The sequence below is a fragment of the Rhipicephalus microplus genome, chromosome 4 (assembly GCF_043290135.1).
Source record: "Rhipicephalus microplus isolate Deutch F79 chromosome 4, USDA_Rmic, whole genome shotgun sequence".
In the NCBI taxonomy this organism is placed as follows: Eukaryota; Metazoa; Arthropoda; class Arachnida; order Ixodida; family Ixodidae; genus Rhipicephalus; species Rhipicephalus microplus.
The window spans coordinates 88,658,455-88,676,868 of NC_134703.1; the positions used below are offsets into that span (position 1 = coordinate 88,658,455).

At 43.1% G+C, this 18,414-nt stretch overlaps 1 protein-coding gene across 3 annotated transcripts in view; it reads left to right on the top strand.

Annotated features, from left to right (window-relative positions):
* Nucleotides 1-6,365: 6,365 nt before the first annotated feature.
* The window catches only part of ics (ras suppressor protein 1), a 48,488-nt gene continuing 36,439 nt past the window's right edge, over nt 6,366-18,414 (top strand). For 2 of the 3 annotated variants that reach the window (XR_005109929.2, XM_037423230.2), the window contains exons 1-4: nt 6,366-6,577; nt 7,663-7,713; nt 11,142-11,209; nt 13,721-13,773. Coding sequence is in view for 2 of the 3 variants with exons in the window: in XM_037423230.2 (XP_037279127.1) it covers nt 6,421-6,577; nt 7,663-7,713; nt 11,142-11,209; nt 13,721-13,773 (329 nt within the window). In the remaining variant the exon portion in view is untranslated. The remainder of the gene's footprint in view (nt 6,578-7,662; nt 7,714-11,141; nt 11,210-13,720; nt 13,774-18,414) is intronic. The other variant, XM_075893300.1, reaches the window with a different exon arrangement.

The window sequence follows — 18,414 nt, forward strand, 5'->3', positions numbered from 1 at the left end:
TCTATCTATCTATCTATCTATCTATCTATCTATCTATCCACCGATCCATCCATCCGTCCATCCATCCATCCATCCATCCATCCATCCATCCATCTATCTATCTATCTATCTATCTATCTATCTATCTATCTATCTATCTATCTATCTATCTATCTATCTATCTATCTATCTATCTATCTATCTATCTATCTATCTATCTATCTATCTATCTATCTATCTATCTATCTATCCGTTTACGTTTTGGTGCTCTCGTGGTCACAGCCTTAACTTGGCGTGAACCAAAACTAGCATCGGAGGGTATGATGGTTTGATGAATATGACGCACTGGTCAAGACATGAATAATGTCACAATCCCGTCGCGTACGTCGTCAAACCCTTCGCGCAAGACAGCGGCACATAGCCACGGATGTGTATGTGCCGCTGGTATGCGGGTATATATGTGCCACAGGTGATTGACACTTAGTACCTACCCAGGAATGACAGGGTCACACATGGGCAATTTTAACGCAAGAGCGTTACAAAATACTGGGACATCGGTAGTTTAGACCTAACGAATGCAAAGAATAAATGTCAGGATCCCAGCTGGAATCGAACCCAAGCGTTCTGCGTGGCCATGAAGCATTTTACCACAGCGCTACACCAGGTCTCCTTTTAAAATAGATCCCAATATTCGCGAACCGTCAATAGTGGTTGCAGTGCTGCTTACCCAGTTTTATAAACATTATCTATGTACTCTTTTGATACAGCCTTCTTTTTGGGTTAAAGTCAATTGTGGTTAGTTACCATGCACTGAAGTCGATTTATGTAGCAGTGTCCAGGGCCAGCATCCTCGCGAGCATCAGCCCTTCATATCAGCTTTTGGTGTTGCTAATACGCATGTTCCAGTTGGCATCGTTGCGCGAGGGCAAACAACTAATTATATAAATATCCGCCACCCTTCAATGTATGTCTGCTCTTGCAACATTTGTACATATATTTAGCGTCATTTCATGACTTGCCGTTCAATAAAGAAAAATTGCAACACGGTCGCCTTCCTTCCAGATGCTTCGCATAACGTCGATTCCCATGGTACGTGGGATCTGCCGAATTTTTTTCTCTCTCTCTTTTTATGGCCTCTCTGTTCCGACATGGGACTAGCCAACGGCTGGGTGGGGACCTACATAGTTGGCCCGCTGCCTTGCCTCTCAGGACCTTATTAAGTTATTTGTCCTGTCCTGTCTCTCTTTTTATAATCCAAGATATCGGCTAATCCTGTGTGTTCTTTTGTCCATACTGCTGTCTTCCCATCTCTTACAGTTACGCCTATGATTTTAGGCACAGAGCACCTATAGTGGCTTGGTCTGTAGGCATTTAATGTCGTCATGGTGTTACATGTATATAGTCATGGTCCATCATGAAACGGGTGTGCACCACAAAACAATGGAGTAATTCCCACCACTCGCCTCCAGTCCACTGAAAATTAAAAAAGCAGTGGTTTGCCCAACAAATAGACGACGATATTAGTGTGGTTGGAACGCCCTTCCCTACATGCCGTATGGAGCAGTCGCCGGGCATGTGCTGAAGAAGCAGCAGCGCATTAAGGTAAGTTGCATTCAGACGCAGTGTTCTGACGACGTTAGCGAAGCGGGAGCATACTTGCCGACATGACCGGTTTCAGGCTCGACACCAGTATTGCTTTATTAAAGAGATCTCTTTCGAAACATAGCACGCTTTTCTCCTCCCCTCCCCATGTTTCACGTTAGCGGAGCTGAAACGCGGTTGATTTGCCCCTCCCCAGCTTTTTTTAGGAGCTTGCTCGGCAAGCTTCATATGTGCTTGCGCCTTGTCCGGCGTCGGCGTGTACGCTTCTCCGGTGATTTTAGGAATACCCTCTAGATGGCACTCTGCCCCTCAGGGCATGGACATCATTTGAGGGCAGGGAAGCTAGCAGCAAGATAAAATTTGAGAAACGATTGAGAGAAATGGGTAAGGGACGTTGGGCTAGGAGGGTATTCAGCTACTCGTACATGAAAAATGTCGATACAAAATGGAGGAAGCGAACCAGAAAATTGACTGGTAAATACTTAGAAAACAGCAGGGTGCCAAACCAAAAAGAATTATCGGTTAAGAAGGAGGTGAAGGAAGCTGAGACCGATATGTGGAGGATTGGCATGATTAAGAAGTCCGCACTAGAGATCTATCAAACTTTAAGCAGGAAATTGCCAAGGAAATGATCTATGATAATACTTGTGGTAGTTCTTTACTGTTTGAGGCGAGGACGGGAGCATTGCGAACCAATACATATCGGGCCAAACACGAAGGGGTAGACACGGTATGCAGTGCGTGTGGAGAGGAAGAGGAAACTGCCGAACACTTGATAATGTTCTGTAAAGGGCCTCACCCTATTGTTCAGGATGATGGCGCAGAGTTTTTCAAAGCACTGGCGTTTAGGGACCGGGAGGGCAAAATAGACTTTAAGCGGGTAGAATTAACTAGAAGGAGGTTATGTGATTGGTGGCTAAAGTCAAGGCACGAGTAAAAATTAAACCCTTCACTGCAAAGTACGAGTCCTCAACCTCACTATTTAAAGGGGAAAAATAATCTAGCTTTTAATCCACTAAGTATTACGATTTGGTGGCGCTAGCCACCGCCCAATCTAAAGGGTACAGCCATATCAATCCATCCATCCATCCATCGTCGGCTTTCCAGTGATTTTAAGAATGCTCACTAGATGGCTCGCCACCGCTTGGTGTGCTGTCCAGCTCGGATCTGAAGACCCAAGAGGCCCTCGTGAGACGAGCGAGGACAGCGGCCCGTGCCAATAAGATCCCGGACTAATATCCCCACTCACCGACATTCCTTCCTTGGTCGCAAATAAATGTTTTATTTTCTCGGCACGTGCGCATCCTTTCTCTTCGCCGGTATGCTCTTCGTTACCGCTCTTCCGCATAAACACCTCAGAAGCCAAGGAATCAGCGCGGCGGGCTCGCAACGCAGCAACAGCTCGGGCTCACCGCCAAGACCCTGTACTGACAGCCCGGGAGGCCGAAGCGTATATCGTGCGATTGCAAACGTCCAACCACCATCAAGGGCACCTGTATCGATGTCATCTTCTCGCACTTTTCATATTGCGTCCCACCACCGATGATCCCATGGACACATACTAGTCACAAATTAGTATTCTTTAATTAAAGGGAAACGAATCCACGAGCCCATCGAGAGGCACCTATCTTGAAGTTTGCAAAAGAACATCAATTGTTTATGTGTAGTGTGTCATGTAGTTCATCAAAATGTATATATTGCATCCAAATGAAAATAATAGAGTTGTGTATGTAATGTATATATAACAACGATGTCACGTCTATATACGATTGTAGGAGATGTGTACGGAGGATTCACGCGTTACCCGATCATCTCCGAGCAAGCTCTCACCCCTAACATCATGCATTCGCTTTGTGGACATCGCGGTGATTTTTTTTTCGTTCAACCGCATGATGTGAGGTCCTTAACTATTAACAGTGAAGCTGTTATTAGTCGAGGCTTTCGCATCCGCTAGCGTAGGGATCATAGGTCGGCACTTTGAGAGACTACACACTCACCACAATTTTTTCAGCCTTCACCCTTACTCACGTTCATACTCACGTCTACTCCCACTCATAGGCCCTCACTCACGTTCATACTCACTCCTACTCGCCCTCATGAGTACTCACTCACGTTCATACTCCCTCCTTGTCGCACTAAGACTACTCACTCACGTTCATACTCACTCCTACTCACACACGTGAGCACCAATTCACTTTCATACTCACTTCTACTCACACTGAAAGTACTCATTCACGTCCATACTCACTCTTACTCATACTCATGAGTACTCACTCGCGTTCTACTCACTCCTACTCATACCCATCAGTACTCACTCATACTCACTACGTTCAAATGAGTATGAATGAGTGTGAGTGAGTGTACTCATGAATGAGTATGCCGAGCTATGGTAGCGATGACCACGTGGCCTGACAGTGTGGAAAGGGCTGTGCTCGTAGGAAGTGGATGGCCGTGCCGCACGCTGTGAGAGGTGAGGGTAGAAGATCTCGAGGATCGGAGGGGTGAACCTTCAAAAGACGTGACAAGATGGGGTGAAGGTGAGACTCAGTGGAGTAAAAAAGAGGATATCAGTGCCTGTGCAGTGCATGTAAGTGCTCAACAGTTCGCGCTTTCAGAGTGGCCGGCATTTTTCCGTTCTCCCGATGGAGAAGCCACCCGACGTGAGCGTCAGGGAAGGCCACCAGTTTCATCAAGGCCTGACCGCACGTACGCGTTCCAGCATTTCAGAGCGTCGCTTTCTGACGCGGCACCACCCCTTCTCGCTATGAAGAAAGAGGGTGCGGCGCCGCGTCAGAAAGCCTCACGCAGAAACGCGTACGTGTGGATGGGTCTTCAGTGTCCACGAAGTGGAGCTGACTGAATCGTTTTTCTAGAGTTTCAATGTTATTCTCCAGGCGCCTGCGCCATGTTAGAAGTGACTATGTATTGTATGGTACTTACATCCATGTCGTTTTTTTTATATGTATGCATTTATATTTAGAGATACACACAAGCTAAGTATTAAGAAGGAAGGGGTGGAATACCACCTTACTTCTCCCATATCCCATCCCTGACTACGTCTACGGCATAGCTCACTTCATCCTACAGCCCTAACAAACGTTACAATGTGTCAGCACGTGGCACGTAAAGAGGGTGCACGTGTCAGTGTTTACAGGCAACAAACAAACAAACAAACAAACAAACAAACAAACAAACAAACTTCGTCAGCCGCACGACCCACCATCACAATAGGAAGAAGGCACGGCACCGAGCCTATGCACCACACGCAGCAACGCGTACGTGTCCTTACTCTAGCTTGCCATCCTACCTGGGACACTACGCGTGTAGCAGTCATGCGGGAGAAAATGTATTTTCCTTTGGATCGAAGCATATGCATCTGTATTAGCTATATTTCACCGCGTTGTCCGTGTATATTGGTAAAAATAACTTGCATGAAGAGGAAATCATGTGCGCTAAATTGCGTTCGAGAGGGAATAGAGAGATCAGAGAGAAATAGGAGAGAAGAGAAGGGGAAATAAAGAGATAGGATAGAATTCACTGCAGCGTGTGGAATTGTACCGCAAGTCAGAGACGCTCACACAAGCCCAACAGGCTGTACGTAATAAATAAGGGTATGGGGAGACTTGGATTACGCTTTGCCCACAAGATTTTTTTTTTTACCGGGGGAGTCCACGGCCAAGGGAGCTCCTTCAGGGTGGCTGGGAACACATGCGTTGTGTTTTGTTTTGAGTATGCTTGCTCGGGGGGGGGGGGGGGGGGGGGCTGGTGGAAATTTTGGGTTGGCTCCAGCCCCCCCCCATACCCCCCGCTGGCGCCGCCTCTGCCTATGGGGAATACTGCGCACGCAGATGCCCAATATACCGAACTATACCAAAATATTTTATTTTTTTTTTGTTTCTGAGCGTTGAAACTTTTCTATGAAGCCTTCGCACTTCAGTGGTTTCGGAAGAAGGTACGTGTTCATTGCACAGAATCGCGACATCTTCCTGCGAGTTCTACTAGCGTTTTAATTTCTATTACTCCTACAGTTGGTACAGCTGGCAACATTGCTTGTTCTCCTTCTTGCTTTCTTGCTACTTTCGCATTAAAGGGGCTCATGACTATGATGTACTGGGTTCAAAGCTTCTGCATTGGTGCATCAACGTTTTCTTACCTATGTCCTGCTCAATATACGTCATGGTTGGACGTTCAAGTTGAACTACTTCCAGTTTACATGTTGGTCCTCAAATGCTCCATTGACATTTTCTTTCTTCAATTTTTAATTGAGACATAGACCCAATCAACCCGAGGCATGTGCTTGCTTTCTATTATCAAATCCCATTTTTAAGGACTGAAGTTCCCGCATTTATGTTAACACTTCAGTCGCGTTACATACGAAGGAAACATCAACAAATCAAAGCTTCCATGGGTGAATCTTACATATGCAACAACACAGAATCATAGTACGCTTAGCATGCAGTGTCTTGCTCTCTGGGCTAACTATAATTAAGTCAAGTAAAAAAGGTAGCGCAGGGCAAAGTGGTCAAGTATATATTTTTACAAATAACATCGTTTACAATGAAACCATAGTATTTCGTGGACGAAACTCGCGCTTCAGCGAGTCAGTAGCGACATCTGAAAGGTAGGAAAGTACCTCACAGGCGTTCTGTGAGCACTTATGTTTTTGTATATGCAGGTGTCTTTGTTCATTTTTGTTCGACCTTCGCGTGGTTCGTGTGGGCACGCGGCCAGGCCGGGTCGTCGCGCGTGGGACGCACGCGCGCAAAGCGACCGATGCGGCACACAGCGTCTCGCGGGCGAAACTGCGCTGATTCCACGTCCGGAAGTCGATCAGGCAGGATGGAGCGCGACACCAAGCACACTTCCTGTAATTGCCTGGATTTTAACAAAATGGCCAAGGTGAAGAAAGTGGTGGACGAAGCACGGGAACAAAACAACCCCGAGCTCGACCTGGTCGACCGAGGAATTACCTCCATCGAAGAGATACCCGGATTGTGTGAGTTGCGGCTCTGCGAATGCGTACTCCTCTGTTTTTGACCCCTTTTCCAAATTTGGCGCGGCCGCCGTATTTTTAAACCGGTTGTGATGTCACATCTGCGGAGGTTGATTCACGTATATGGGGTTTAAATTTTGCTGTCTATGTCGCGTCGTTGCGTTGATCCGTAGTGCGACATGGGCCGTAGCAATGCTATCGAGTGTTTACTATAGCGTGTCTGCCTGTGGTTGAGTGTCGGTTGCGCGAAACACGCCTGCACATGCAAACAGAAAGTAAACAAAGCAACGCATGGGCACGACCTGGGCGTAGCCATCAAGAGCTCACTTTCACTGCTTGGCGACTCTGCAGCCGTCATAGCGTCGAATTACTGCATTAAAACTGCTGGAAGCTTTGTACATAGTGCAAGAAGTCGTGTCACACGTTCAAGTTGCTTACCTGTCTGTTTCTGTGACAAACGCTTTGTTTAATGCATGAGGCGTGAGCATCAGTGGTGTTCACCTGTATCCCGGTTTGCATTTCGTTAACCGTTTTCATCTCTTTGTTATGAAATTAACATTAAGAAGGGTAATGCTCACGTTTTATTTGGGAAAGGAATGCCCGTGTGCCAACGCCCACGAGCGACAGTTGCTTGCGTGGTACGAGTCACCGCTGTGATGCGTTTGCTTGACATTGGTCATGACGTACTGGGCGTCGCTGATGTGGTTATTTTGCGAACATGAAAATGTTAGCGCTCGCTTTCGGTTATGGAAGAGATAGTGTTTTGAAAACAAAGATGAGGGTGTTGTCTTTCAATAACGCCCTGTTTCGTAATCGAACCCGCCACTCGTGCGCTATTTGCCTGCCGTCCTGTATTATGGCAATTTACGTATCGTGTAAATCTTCATAAAAATGGTGCAGTGGTGTGCCTCACTGTCATGTTTGGTTTGAGATTACAGACATGTCTGGAAGTCGTTATGTATTGAGTGTCTGGGCATCATGTCTAACTCTACAGATATATATATATTTTCATTCACATGCATTTTCTGCGTCCGTATGGCATTCTGTTTATTTTACTAATGACGCACATCTGCATTAACTTTTTCCAGTCTCACTGCCGAATTTGACAAGGTTGACATTAAGCCACAACAAAATCAGAGGTAAGTGTGCTTCTTAGGAAAAAAAAGAAAGGTCAGCCTGTGCTAGCTTCCCTGGATATATGCAGTAATTAACTTTCATAGAACTTGTGGCCATTTTTCTTGCATGTCACAATCATCCATCTATTTACTTGGTGGATGTTTTGTGTACTGGATGATTCTGTTTAACAGCCGCCAGAAGGTAAATGTTGCAACACTGCGTGCAACAGTGCAAAAGTAGCTGCACACTGTGGCTGTGTCACATTGTACTTCTAACAGGGACACTATATTGCAAAAGAGTGCGATTGGGATCTAATCTTCTTGCATTGATCAGCTTTCTTGCGCAGCTCATGCAGGCGAGTTTATCATGGCTTCATCGTCGAAAGTGCACCGTTTGACTCTCGTATTAAAAGAACCCTGGAATGGTTTTTTGAAGGTCTGTCAGCTATCAGGCTACAGCATCATCAGATCATTCATGTCGTAAATTTTGTGGCACGCCATGTACTAAGGCCGCTAAGGACAATCATACCTTTTACTCTACTTCTCACCCTGCTTTGCCTCCTCAACTAGTGAGACATGCTGGCAATGGCAGTGCTCTCATGAGTGCATTCGGCAGTTTGAGCTTTGCCTAGTCGGGACCTCTGAAATTGGGGTGAAGTTACTGCTGGATACACATAGATCGTAGCGTTGACTGAACAGCGAGAGCACGACACTGCACTCACTGCAGTGTCAAGCTGAAGCGATATTGCTCGCCAGATGCCTCACCAACCTTACGTGGTGTTGCAGCTTTACGAGCCATTGATGGCTAGATATTTGGTACACAGCTAAGACATTTTATTGTTTCCAAAAAAAAAAAAAAGATGTCGAAATGAGCATTGTTGCTCAGCTAACGTCAACACTGAGCACTTAGTAACATTAACAAACGGCGCTCCCTGCCCACAGTAGGTTCCTTCCTGTAGACTGAGATATCCAGTAAGGTTAGTCATTGTGTCCTAGATATGCTGGAACATTTATGCTAACGCCTCCTTTATTTTTTTCAATGCCAGTGCAAACGTGCGCTTATCAACGGCAGCCGTCAGTTCGCATTAGTTCAGGAAATGGTCATGATACGTCGCTGCATGAGGGGTCGCACTGCTTGTGCCACACGTATTTTTGAGCGCTTTCCGCGGAGATGCAATAGATGTTTTTCCCACTACAATATCGTACGTCTGTCACATTGAACCAACGCCACCACCGCATCACGGTGAAGCGCATCTAGTAGCTTTGCAGTGACGCTTACCCTTTGGTTCGCCGCATAATGCCACGAATGGCAACGTGCTATCCCAAAACACCGTATCTTTTATAGAGCCACCTAGACCGCCAACATAGTAAACACGAGGAATGCAAGATGCCACCCCATGGACCTGTACACAACTAAATGAATAATTACTTCGTATGATTTCCGTCATAAGGGACTGAATGAGGGGGCTCCCTCCCCCATGTTAGCAAAGCAAGCACACGCAAAGGCTAACTTTTGGTTTGCTGCAATGTAACCGATAAGGTTGAAAGCGGCTGGTGTCAGTGAAGCTTTCGAATATGGCTGCATTCTGTGTAATGGGTAACATGCTGTCAACCATAGGCAATTATGTGCATGTTATCTTTTCGAATTTGCTGGGCACCCACTACATGGCCATAAGGTAATAGGCACAGTAACGTGTGGGCTTTTTATACTGGGCGGCTGGCTTTAAACCATGAAATCATATTGATCACATATTCTGAGGCCCGATGGGCATGTATGCTTGTACCACACATTACTGCGATATTACATGATGAATTATGAATCATGTATACAGGGCGTGTGTGTTGGTAAAGCATGAAGGTTAATTTCACTGTATTTCCAAGCAGAGGAAGTTATTTTCTCTGAATTTTTAAGCAGACACATGGCTGTGTGGTAGAACAACTGATTGGCACGCAAACTACCGAGGCTCGAGCGTCACTCAAGTCTGCAGAATTTTTTATTGTTTATTTTATTTGCATCTGTCTAGATTATTCGGTCACGCACAAGATGATTTTTCCCTCACAACCAACGACACTGACACTGAAATTTCTGCGAAATGAGCTCTTCAATGCTATCGTGCTAAAATTTGTTTGGCAGAGCCGCTGCAATCTGTGGCAATCCAGATTTTTGAAGTCGTGTAGTAATTTACACAGTTCACGCGGAGAGCTTAACTTAATCTTCAAAGACTCCTTAGGAGTTGTTCAACCTACTCGATGCATTCATACGAAACTGTCAAAACCGTTTCAGGGTCCCTTTAAGCTGTAAAAGGTTTTGTGTATTTGTGCTAAGGTGGTATTTCATGACACGTATAAGTTTAGGTTGACAGGTGGCTGCCTTAATTCTCTGCTCACCTACTTTACAAAACAGGCAGTCCTCCTGAATACCTTTATGATGGCTGACCCATGCTCTTTAAAAAAAAAAAGCTTAAACGTACAATGAATGGGATGATTTCAGCTTTCCTGAGGTTGTTTATTCCAGGACACTAAAAGTACAGAAAAGCCTGTACGCAATGTTCAGTTTTTGAAGAACAGGATAATGCTTCTCCAATAGCTTGCAGAATAATGTGTTTGATATCCAAAGTGAAAAACAAGCAGCTGTATTCTGAAGGACCTTGGAGTGAAAATGCGAGGGCATCTCTTGCATTGTCTAACCAAAAGGTGTATATTGTAGTTAGGGTCTTTTAGAAGGCTTCAAATACGAAATTTGAACAGTTATCAGTGGTACAGTTTTAAGATTGCTTCAGTGGTCAATCGCTACCAATTTAGCCATGGCAAAATTATTTTTTTTCTGGTTGAAGGCTCTTGATGATTGCTTGCTTTTGTGATGCCTTAAGCATAGCAAAATCGCTTCTTTCTATTATTTATTTATTTTCACTTTCTTGATACCTCCTGATATTGGTTTCGTGATCTACCTCGCCTCATGTAGTGTGTTATGTAGTCCGTCCGATGATACTTAAAAAAGAAAAAAAGCAGAGTTTTGGATAAGCGAAGAAAAACTCGCTGGTTACCGAGTGCAATACATTGCACTCTACAGCAGACACCATACATACACCATGCATGGGCTTCTACACATGCTAAGCTGCACTACATGTGCATTGAAGACGAGCTAAAACAATTATGTCATAGTTCATGTTCGATTGTGGCAGTTGCTGCGATGGCATCTATGAAAATACTGGAATGATACTTGATGGTGCACTACTAACAAAATGAAAATATGATTGTGTTTATTCATTATGACATGTACATTGGCATCTTATTTTGAACTTGCTAATGACAATTTTATCTGCAGCATTCTTGACATGGGTACGTTATGCCCTTTTGTAGAAACATGCACTCGTAGTTTGCTGCCATGCAGCGACCGTTTCGAAGATTTTTAATTTTATGTTTTCATGAATGTTTTAAAACTTTGTTTACAGTTGTTCCAGCTAGCATAGCAAACTTGTACAACTTGGAAATCCTGACACTATGCAACAACCAAATTGTGGTAAGTTTGTTTGCGAGCGTGCTCCTCCTGCCTGTAATATAGAGAGTTATAGCTTATCTTACTTTGGAGAACAAATAGTGATAGCTGTACTATTGTATTCTGTAATTTTTATATAGCTAGAATGGTGTAAATTGCCACTAGTTTTCTTTTACCGTGACCTGTGAATGTCATATCGGTACTGTATGTCATATTGGTACTGTTGGTACGGGTACACTAGCTAATCCTGCGAGAACCATTTTATGTGTGCTGTGCACTCGGCCATTGCCTGTAGTAGTTTGCTTGTGCAGATAAGCTGATGAAATGAAGTACGAGTACCATACATTGAGTGTTTTACACATGTGTTGTCTGTCGTACTGGGGGAACTTGCAAGCCGACATAGTTTAGCCAAAGTAGGCACGTCATATAGTAAACCCCTTTACATGTGAAGCTTTGTACATCCTTTATTAAGGTGCAAGAAGTGTTTTGCAGAATTTCATTAAGTTTCCTCCATCTTAAAGATTTGTGTAAAATTGATCGATTGGTGTTGCCAGATTATATTTCTGCATATTCATGCATTGTTACCAAATGTTTGTTTTATGATGGAGCAATATGATAATGATGCTTTATATGAGGGAGCAAAACTATGAAGTTGTTAGTTTAGCTGCAGAAGTAACTGAAAAGTCTGTGTTGTGTTTTATGCATTGTAAGAAATGGAGTATTATGTCCTAATTGAAAAAGGCAACTTACTATTTTGTGGAACCTTCTTATAATATAGTCACATTCTACAAAGTTAAAAATGTCTTTTTTCTATTAATTTTAAACACACTCTTTATATGCTGGCACCAGCTGGTGAGCTTCCTGATCTACTTAAATATATTCAAGTATTTATCACAACTGTGCTCTTAAATTGAAATTTGGTTGCATTAGGTTTAATTGAAGAATGTCTCAAATGCAATATTGCAGATGTGTGAAGCATTGATTCATATTTGCCCTAATATAAGAAATTTGTGGGAAGTAGTCTGCGATATTTTCTTGTGTAAGTGAGATGGGTTTTGATTTATTCTTCCGCAGCATTGATGCTCATTATTTAGATGGGTGAGCCATTTAAAACTGAAAAAGTGTACATATTAAAAAGATTTCTTCTGTGGTTTTATGTACTAAAACCACATTATGTTTATTAAGAATGCTGTAATTGGAGACATCAGATTGATTTTGACCACCCAGGATTTGTTAATGTTCGCCTAAGTATGAGTGGAAGGGTGTTTAATTCATTGAAGTTTCTTATTGAAATGTAGCTGCTATGGCCAGCAATCAAACCGGTACCCTTGCGGTAGATAAAAGGTGAAACAGCACGAACTAGAAGAGACGAAGGAAGAAATAACGAGCGCTAACAACTGACTGTTTATTGCTTCTAATCAATATAAAGGAAAAGGTGCGGGATTAGAAGCAAGGTATACTGTCAAGCCATACGTCACGATACAAAGTTTTAAATCTGTTAATCGACAAGATTATCATTTTAAGAGTGCACCTAGGCACATGAGAGACAGTTATTCTCTTCTTTTCTTAGTGTTAAGGATGGATCACTAACACGTGTCGCCCTTTTGTTTAATCGTGAAAGCCTCGGCTATCGGACGACCATGCAGGCTTGGGTATCTTTCTATCACATTGCAGTCACTGAACTCCGGCGTGCATCCGCACGTGTTGCAATGAATTGTCATGTTGCTACTTTGTTTTAGATAATGGTTGTTGAGGTGTTTGCCAAGTAGCTGATTGAGACAACTTTCTGTTTGTCCAATCTAAGTATTCTTGCAGGAGGGCAGTACTTCATAGGCAATGTTGGTGGAGCATTTTACGGTCCCTTGTGTTTCGTTGTACATGAAGGCTTCTGGTATCCTTCCCAATTGATGCTTCTACACAATCATTATCTAAAACAAGGCAGCAACATGGCACTTCATTGCTGCACGTGCGGATGCATGCCAGAGGTCAGCATCTGTAAGTCGTAATAAGATACCCTATCGTGCACGGTTGTCCAATAGCTGAGGCTTTCGTGATTAAACTAAGGGGCGACGCATGTGTTAGTTATCCGTCCGCAACACTAAGCAATGACGAAATTAACTATATTTCATGTGCCTAGGCGCACCATTAAAATTGTAATCTTGTTGATCAACAGGTTTTAAACTTAGTATCTTGATGTATGGCTTGACAGTTCATGCGACTTTTTATCCTGCATTATTTGAAGCAATAAACAGTCGGTTGTTAGTGCTTGTCTTGTCTGTTATTTCTTCCTTTGTATCTTCTAGTTAGTGCTGTTTTACCTTTCACCATGTTCGACCAACTAGCCCAACGAAACATACTTGACAAAAACAACAACAAAACATCCTTGAGCTCAGCAGCTCAACACTTCAGCTGCTAAACTTCCGCAGCACGTGTTTAGCAAATTATGAAAGGTGGGAGTGTGATAATGACCTTACAGTGTGTGCTGGCCTGCTGCAGCGTCTGGTTTAAACTGATGTTTCATATCATTGCTCGCAGGAGTTGCCATCTTCGATCTCTACCATGCCAAAACTCAAGATTCTGAACTTGGCGTGAGCAGCTCTGATGAACTTGCATGCTTCTGATGTCGAAGTATTTCAGTAGTGTGCTTTGCAAGCAGCTATTAAAGGAATGATGAGTGTAATATGTATAAATGGATCTAGTAGATTGTAAGACAATTAACTAACCGGTTTAATTGGCACAGTAGTTATGGCAGAGGAATGTCAATGTGAAATGAATGCTTAGTTGCTTACACGTGCATTTGTGGAAATTGAAGCGATAAAGATTTTTGTGGTTGCCTTGAATGCACTTCTTAAGCACAGTGCAGGTTAGAGACATATAGATTATTAATGATTCAGTATGTTTTGGAAATGTGTACATGATTGGTTTGTAGTTTTTATGCCTTTGCATCATTATAGGCTCTTGCGCCTAGGGGGGCTTACTTAGATGTAAGAATTTCTATCATTCTGCAGAAACCATCTAGGATCTCTATTGATTTGACCCTAATTGTTCTTGCTATGCAGAAACATTTCCTGTTTTGACTGTTCTTGGGGCGTAAGTCTTTGCTAATGCATGAGGGATATGCTAATGAAGGCAACTGTAGGGTTTGTTTCAACACACCTTATTGTCAGATTGACCGTTGGTTGTGCTGACACGTCGCATGCCAGCTTAGTAGTAACACAAAATTTTTTAGATTCATTGCCATGTAGCTGGAGCTTTTCACAATTGTATAGTTCTCCCCTCTCTATACTCCGACTGCATGATTTGTACTGTTTTAGTATGCAACCAGTTGTTGCCAAATCACCCATGACCTGATTGGAATAGCATTCTTTTTTTTTTGTGTGGTTATCGATTTCCGCCATAGCTTGATGCGAATTTCCTAGGAGATGCACTTTTTACAAATTACATCTTCCTGTTGGTTAATAATGTTGTACAATGCACATTATCTGTTTTCTCTTGCTCAGTTGTGTTGTTCTTGTCAGTTTCATTTTGGATTTCCTGTTCTTTTAAAGCCGGCCAATTAATTGCGAAGAATTTCATGGCGAACTTCAGCGACTTTGAGCGTATCTATATATCTATTTAGCCCCTTACGACTTTTAGCTCTCCTGGCCGTTTGGATAATGGTATCGATACCAAACTTGGTATGACATAACATGACTGTATGGCCAACATAACTGACCAGTCATAACATGAAAATCATGACATGAATGTCATGAATTACATTTCATGGTCTTGCTGCTCTTGCGGTGATTTTATTCATATGACATGCTGCAAAACTGGTATGGAATGACATGGTTGCATGGCAAATACAAGCGACAGACCCTAACATGAAAATTATGACATGTTTGTCATGTAACATGACTACATGCCACACTTATTATGTGCTCGCGACTGTTTTGCTTGCTTCGCATATACCAAATTTGGTATTATGGGACGTGAATGGATGACGAAGGTATGTTGGTGCAAACATGATAATGACGAGATGCGTGTCATGTAACAACATGGCTACGTGCCACGCTCATGATACGCTGGCGGCCGTTTCGCTAGCTTCATTTATACCAAATTTGGTATTGCGTGACTCGAACGGACGACGAAGGTAAATGACACGTCCAAACCTGATAATCGTTACATGCGTGTCATGTAACAACTTGATGGTAATAAGGGCTGCAGCGCGAGCACGAAGGTGCTAGAAGAAACGTGAAACGAAAGGCGAGGCAAGGAAAGCAAAGAGAACAGCACGAGCGCTGACTACCAACTGAATTTTATTATTTGCAGAACACATGATAATATATACAACAGGCAACCTTTTAACAGCAAACTTGAGCAACGTGACATATTCTGGGGAAGGGTCTGATAAAAAGAAGGTACAATGATAAAATGGCTAACCCTTATCTAAAAGCGCGAACTCTTTGTCATGCAAGGCCACCGAAGGTTGGCTCACGCATTCGTCACCATGTTTTCTAATAAAATAGGCCTCAGCTATTTCACGAGTTAATTTGTCCATGTGGCGTACCAGCACACTCACGCCCGAAAATCGAGGCTGGCACCCGCAGCTTTTACAGTGCAGAACGAGGTTTGAACTAATTCCTTTGCATACATCATTCATATGTTCTCCTAACCTTTTATTAATGCACTGCCCAGTTTGGCCTATATAACAACGACCGCACTTTAAAAGAAGCATGTAAACAACACCAACTGCGCAATCTACAAATTTATTTATGTGTTTTACAGCGCATGTCCAACTTTTTTTGGTGATTCCACTGAGGTGTTCATCCGTTATTCTGCAAATCTGACTTACTTTGTACGGGGCTGATAAAACTACATCCACACCATATCTCGAGCCTACCTTCTTCAAACCATGAGACATATTGTGGAAGTATGGGATGACAGCAACTCTTTTTCGCTCTTTATTTCCTCCTGCCTTTTCTTATTTTTGTTTGATTTTCTGTAACAAAGCTTCGTACACTGAAGAAATTAGATTTTGGAAATTAGATTTTGGAAATCCCGCAGACAGAAGTCTGTTAATCTGCATTGTCATCTTGTGTAGGCATGACTTAGATAAGCCAGCACTTACAGCCGACGAAGCAATAGCTCTCTTGACCAGTTTTGTGTGGCAGGGTTTAGCACTTCGCGGTTGGTATTCCCAGCATACGTGATTTGGAAACAATGTAATATTAATATCTAAGGACCTCAGTGATCCCTGTTGGGGAACTTCGCAAGTGAAGTCTAGCCCACCTCCATGTGTTTTAAAAGCACTCAGTACAAGTTTAGCTGGGTTTTTCTTATTCGTTACAGAAGGCAGCAGAAAAATTAAGTAGTCGTCCACATATCTGAAAGCGGTTTGCACCAAATCTACGAGTTTTTCATTGAGGATGGTGTCAATCTTGGCAAGAAAAAAGTCACTCAGAACCGGGGCGACCCTTGACCCAATGCAAACTCCCTTACGTTGTCTATAAAGAGACCCTCCCTACGAAACAAAAGTGGAGTTCAAGTATAGAAGCAAAAGTTCCATGAAGGAATTAACACTGATGCCACTTTCATTAATGAACAAATCTTCATGATTATCCTTGGTTATACAACCTCTAACATAATTCAAAAATGTGCTCTGAGGAATGGAGTAATACAAATCTACAGCATCGATACTTAAAACAGGGCACCCAATTGGATTATGATCCTCGAGGTATCTGACAACTTCTTGTGAATTATGGACGCAGTAGGGGTCATCCAAAACTAAACTAAATAGATGTTTCTGCAAATAACCTCCCAAAAGCTTCTGCCAGGTTCCTCTTTCAGAAACAATTGCACGCAAAGGTTGTTCCGGCTTATGACCCTTAATAGTGAAAAAAATAGACAATTCTTGCGAAGTAGCTTTCTTTACGCTACGGGCTAAACCTCGAGGCGAGCTATAGCATCTTTCTTGATATTTGAACTTTTTGCTGTAACTTGTACAAAGTGTTTCACAACAGCCTGTGACGCTTTTTGCAAAAAGACACCATTGTGTAGAATAACAAAAACACTTTCCTTATCCTTATTGTACCTTCTTTTTATCAGACCCTTCCCCAGAATATGTCACGTTGCTCACGTTTGCTGTTAAAATGGTGCCTGTTGTATATATTATCATGTGTGCTGCGAATAATAAAATTCAGTTGGTAGTCAGCGCTCGTGTTGTCCTCTTTGCTTTCCTTGCCTCGCCTTTCGTTTCACGTTTCTTCTAGCACCTTAGTGCTCACGCTGCAGCCCTTATTACCATGAATTCCAACCAACTAACCCAAATAGCCGTTCTTCTTCTGTAACAACTTGACTATATGCTACACTTATGATGCGCTCGCGGCAGTTTCGCTTGCTTCGCATATACTGAATTTGGTATGACGTGACGCCAATGGATGACGAAGGTAGATTACTGGTGCAAACATGATGATCATGACATGTGTGACATGTAAGAACATGACAACATAACATGCCCATGATGAAATTCTAGTGATGAAATTCTAGCAAATTTTCTTGGTGCGGACTATGCACATATAAGAAGCAGAAATCTATATGCATTGAGAAATCCATGCATTTTTAAAGGGGCCCTGAAACACTTTTTCAAGTAACCATGGAATTAATTCACTGGAAGAGCTTATTGCCTCACTAATTCAACGCCGCGAAAGTTTTAAGAATCTGTCCAGTGCGAATGGAGTTACAAAGATTTTTCACATGCTGCCATAACATTCTCTCTTCTCTCATCCTGACGAAAGCGCTGGAAACTAAGCAGGGAGGGATGGCAGGGCCACAGAAAAACATCACACGCGCTTCGTGACCTTGAGCACTTTTTTCTTTTTTTTCGAATGTGAGACTTTATTAGTGTGATCGCACGTGCACGCGTGGACAAGTAGCGGCCTTTCGTGGCAATCTCTGTTACGAGCGAGCGTGCCATGTTCAAATCAGCTAATGGCTGATAGAACTTCGTCGGAACTTCGTGTGGTGCTCTTCGTTTGACTCATTTTTGCCTGCTTGGGAGGGCCACTGGTAGTCACGTGCCTTTATGGTAATGGCAGACAACATGGACGACTGGGCAAATCGTGCAGCATTGCTTCCACTGCTAGAGAGCCACAGTTCCGAGCGGCAAAGCTCCAGTTTCTGTACAAAAGAGCGATTGGATAGTGATAGTAAATCTGAAACTGCCGCGTACATGTGGGAATTTGAGTGAA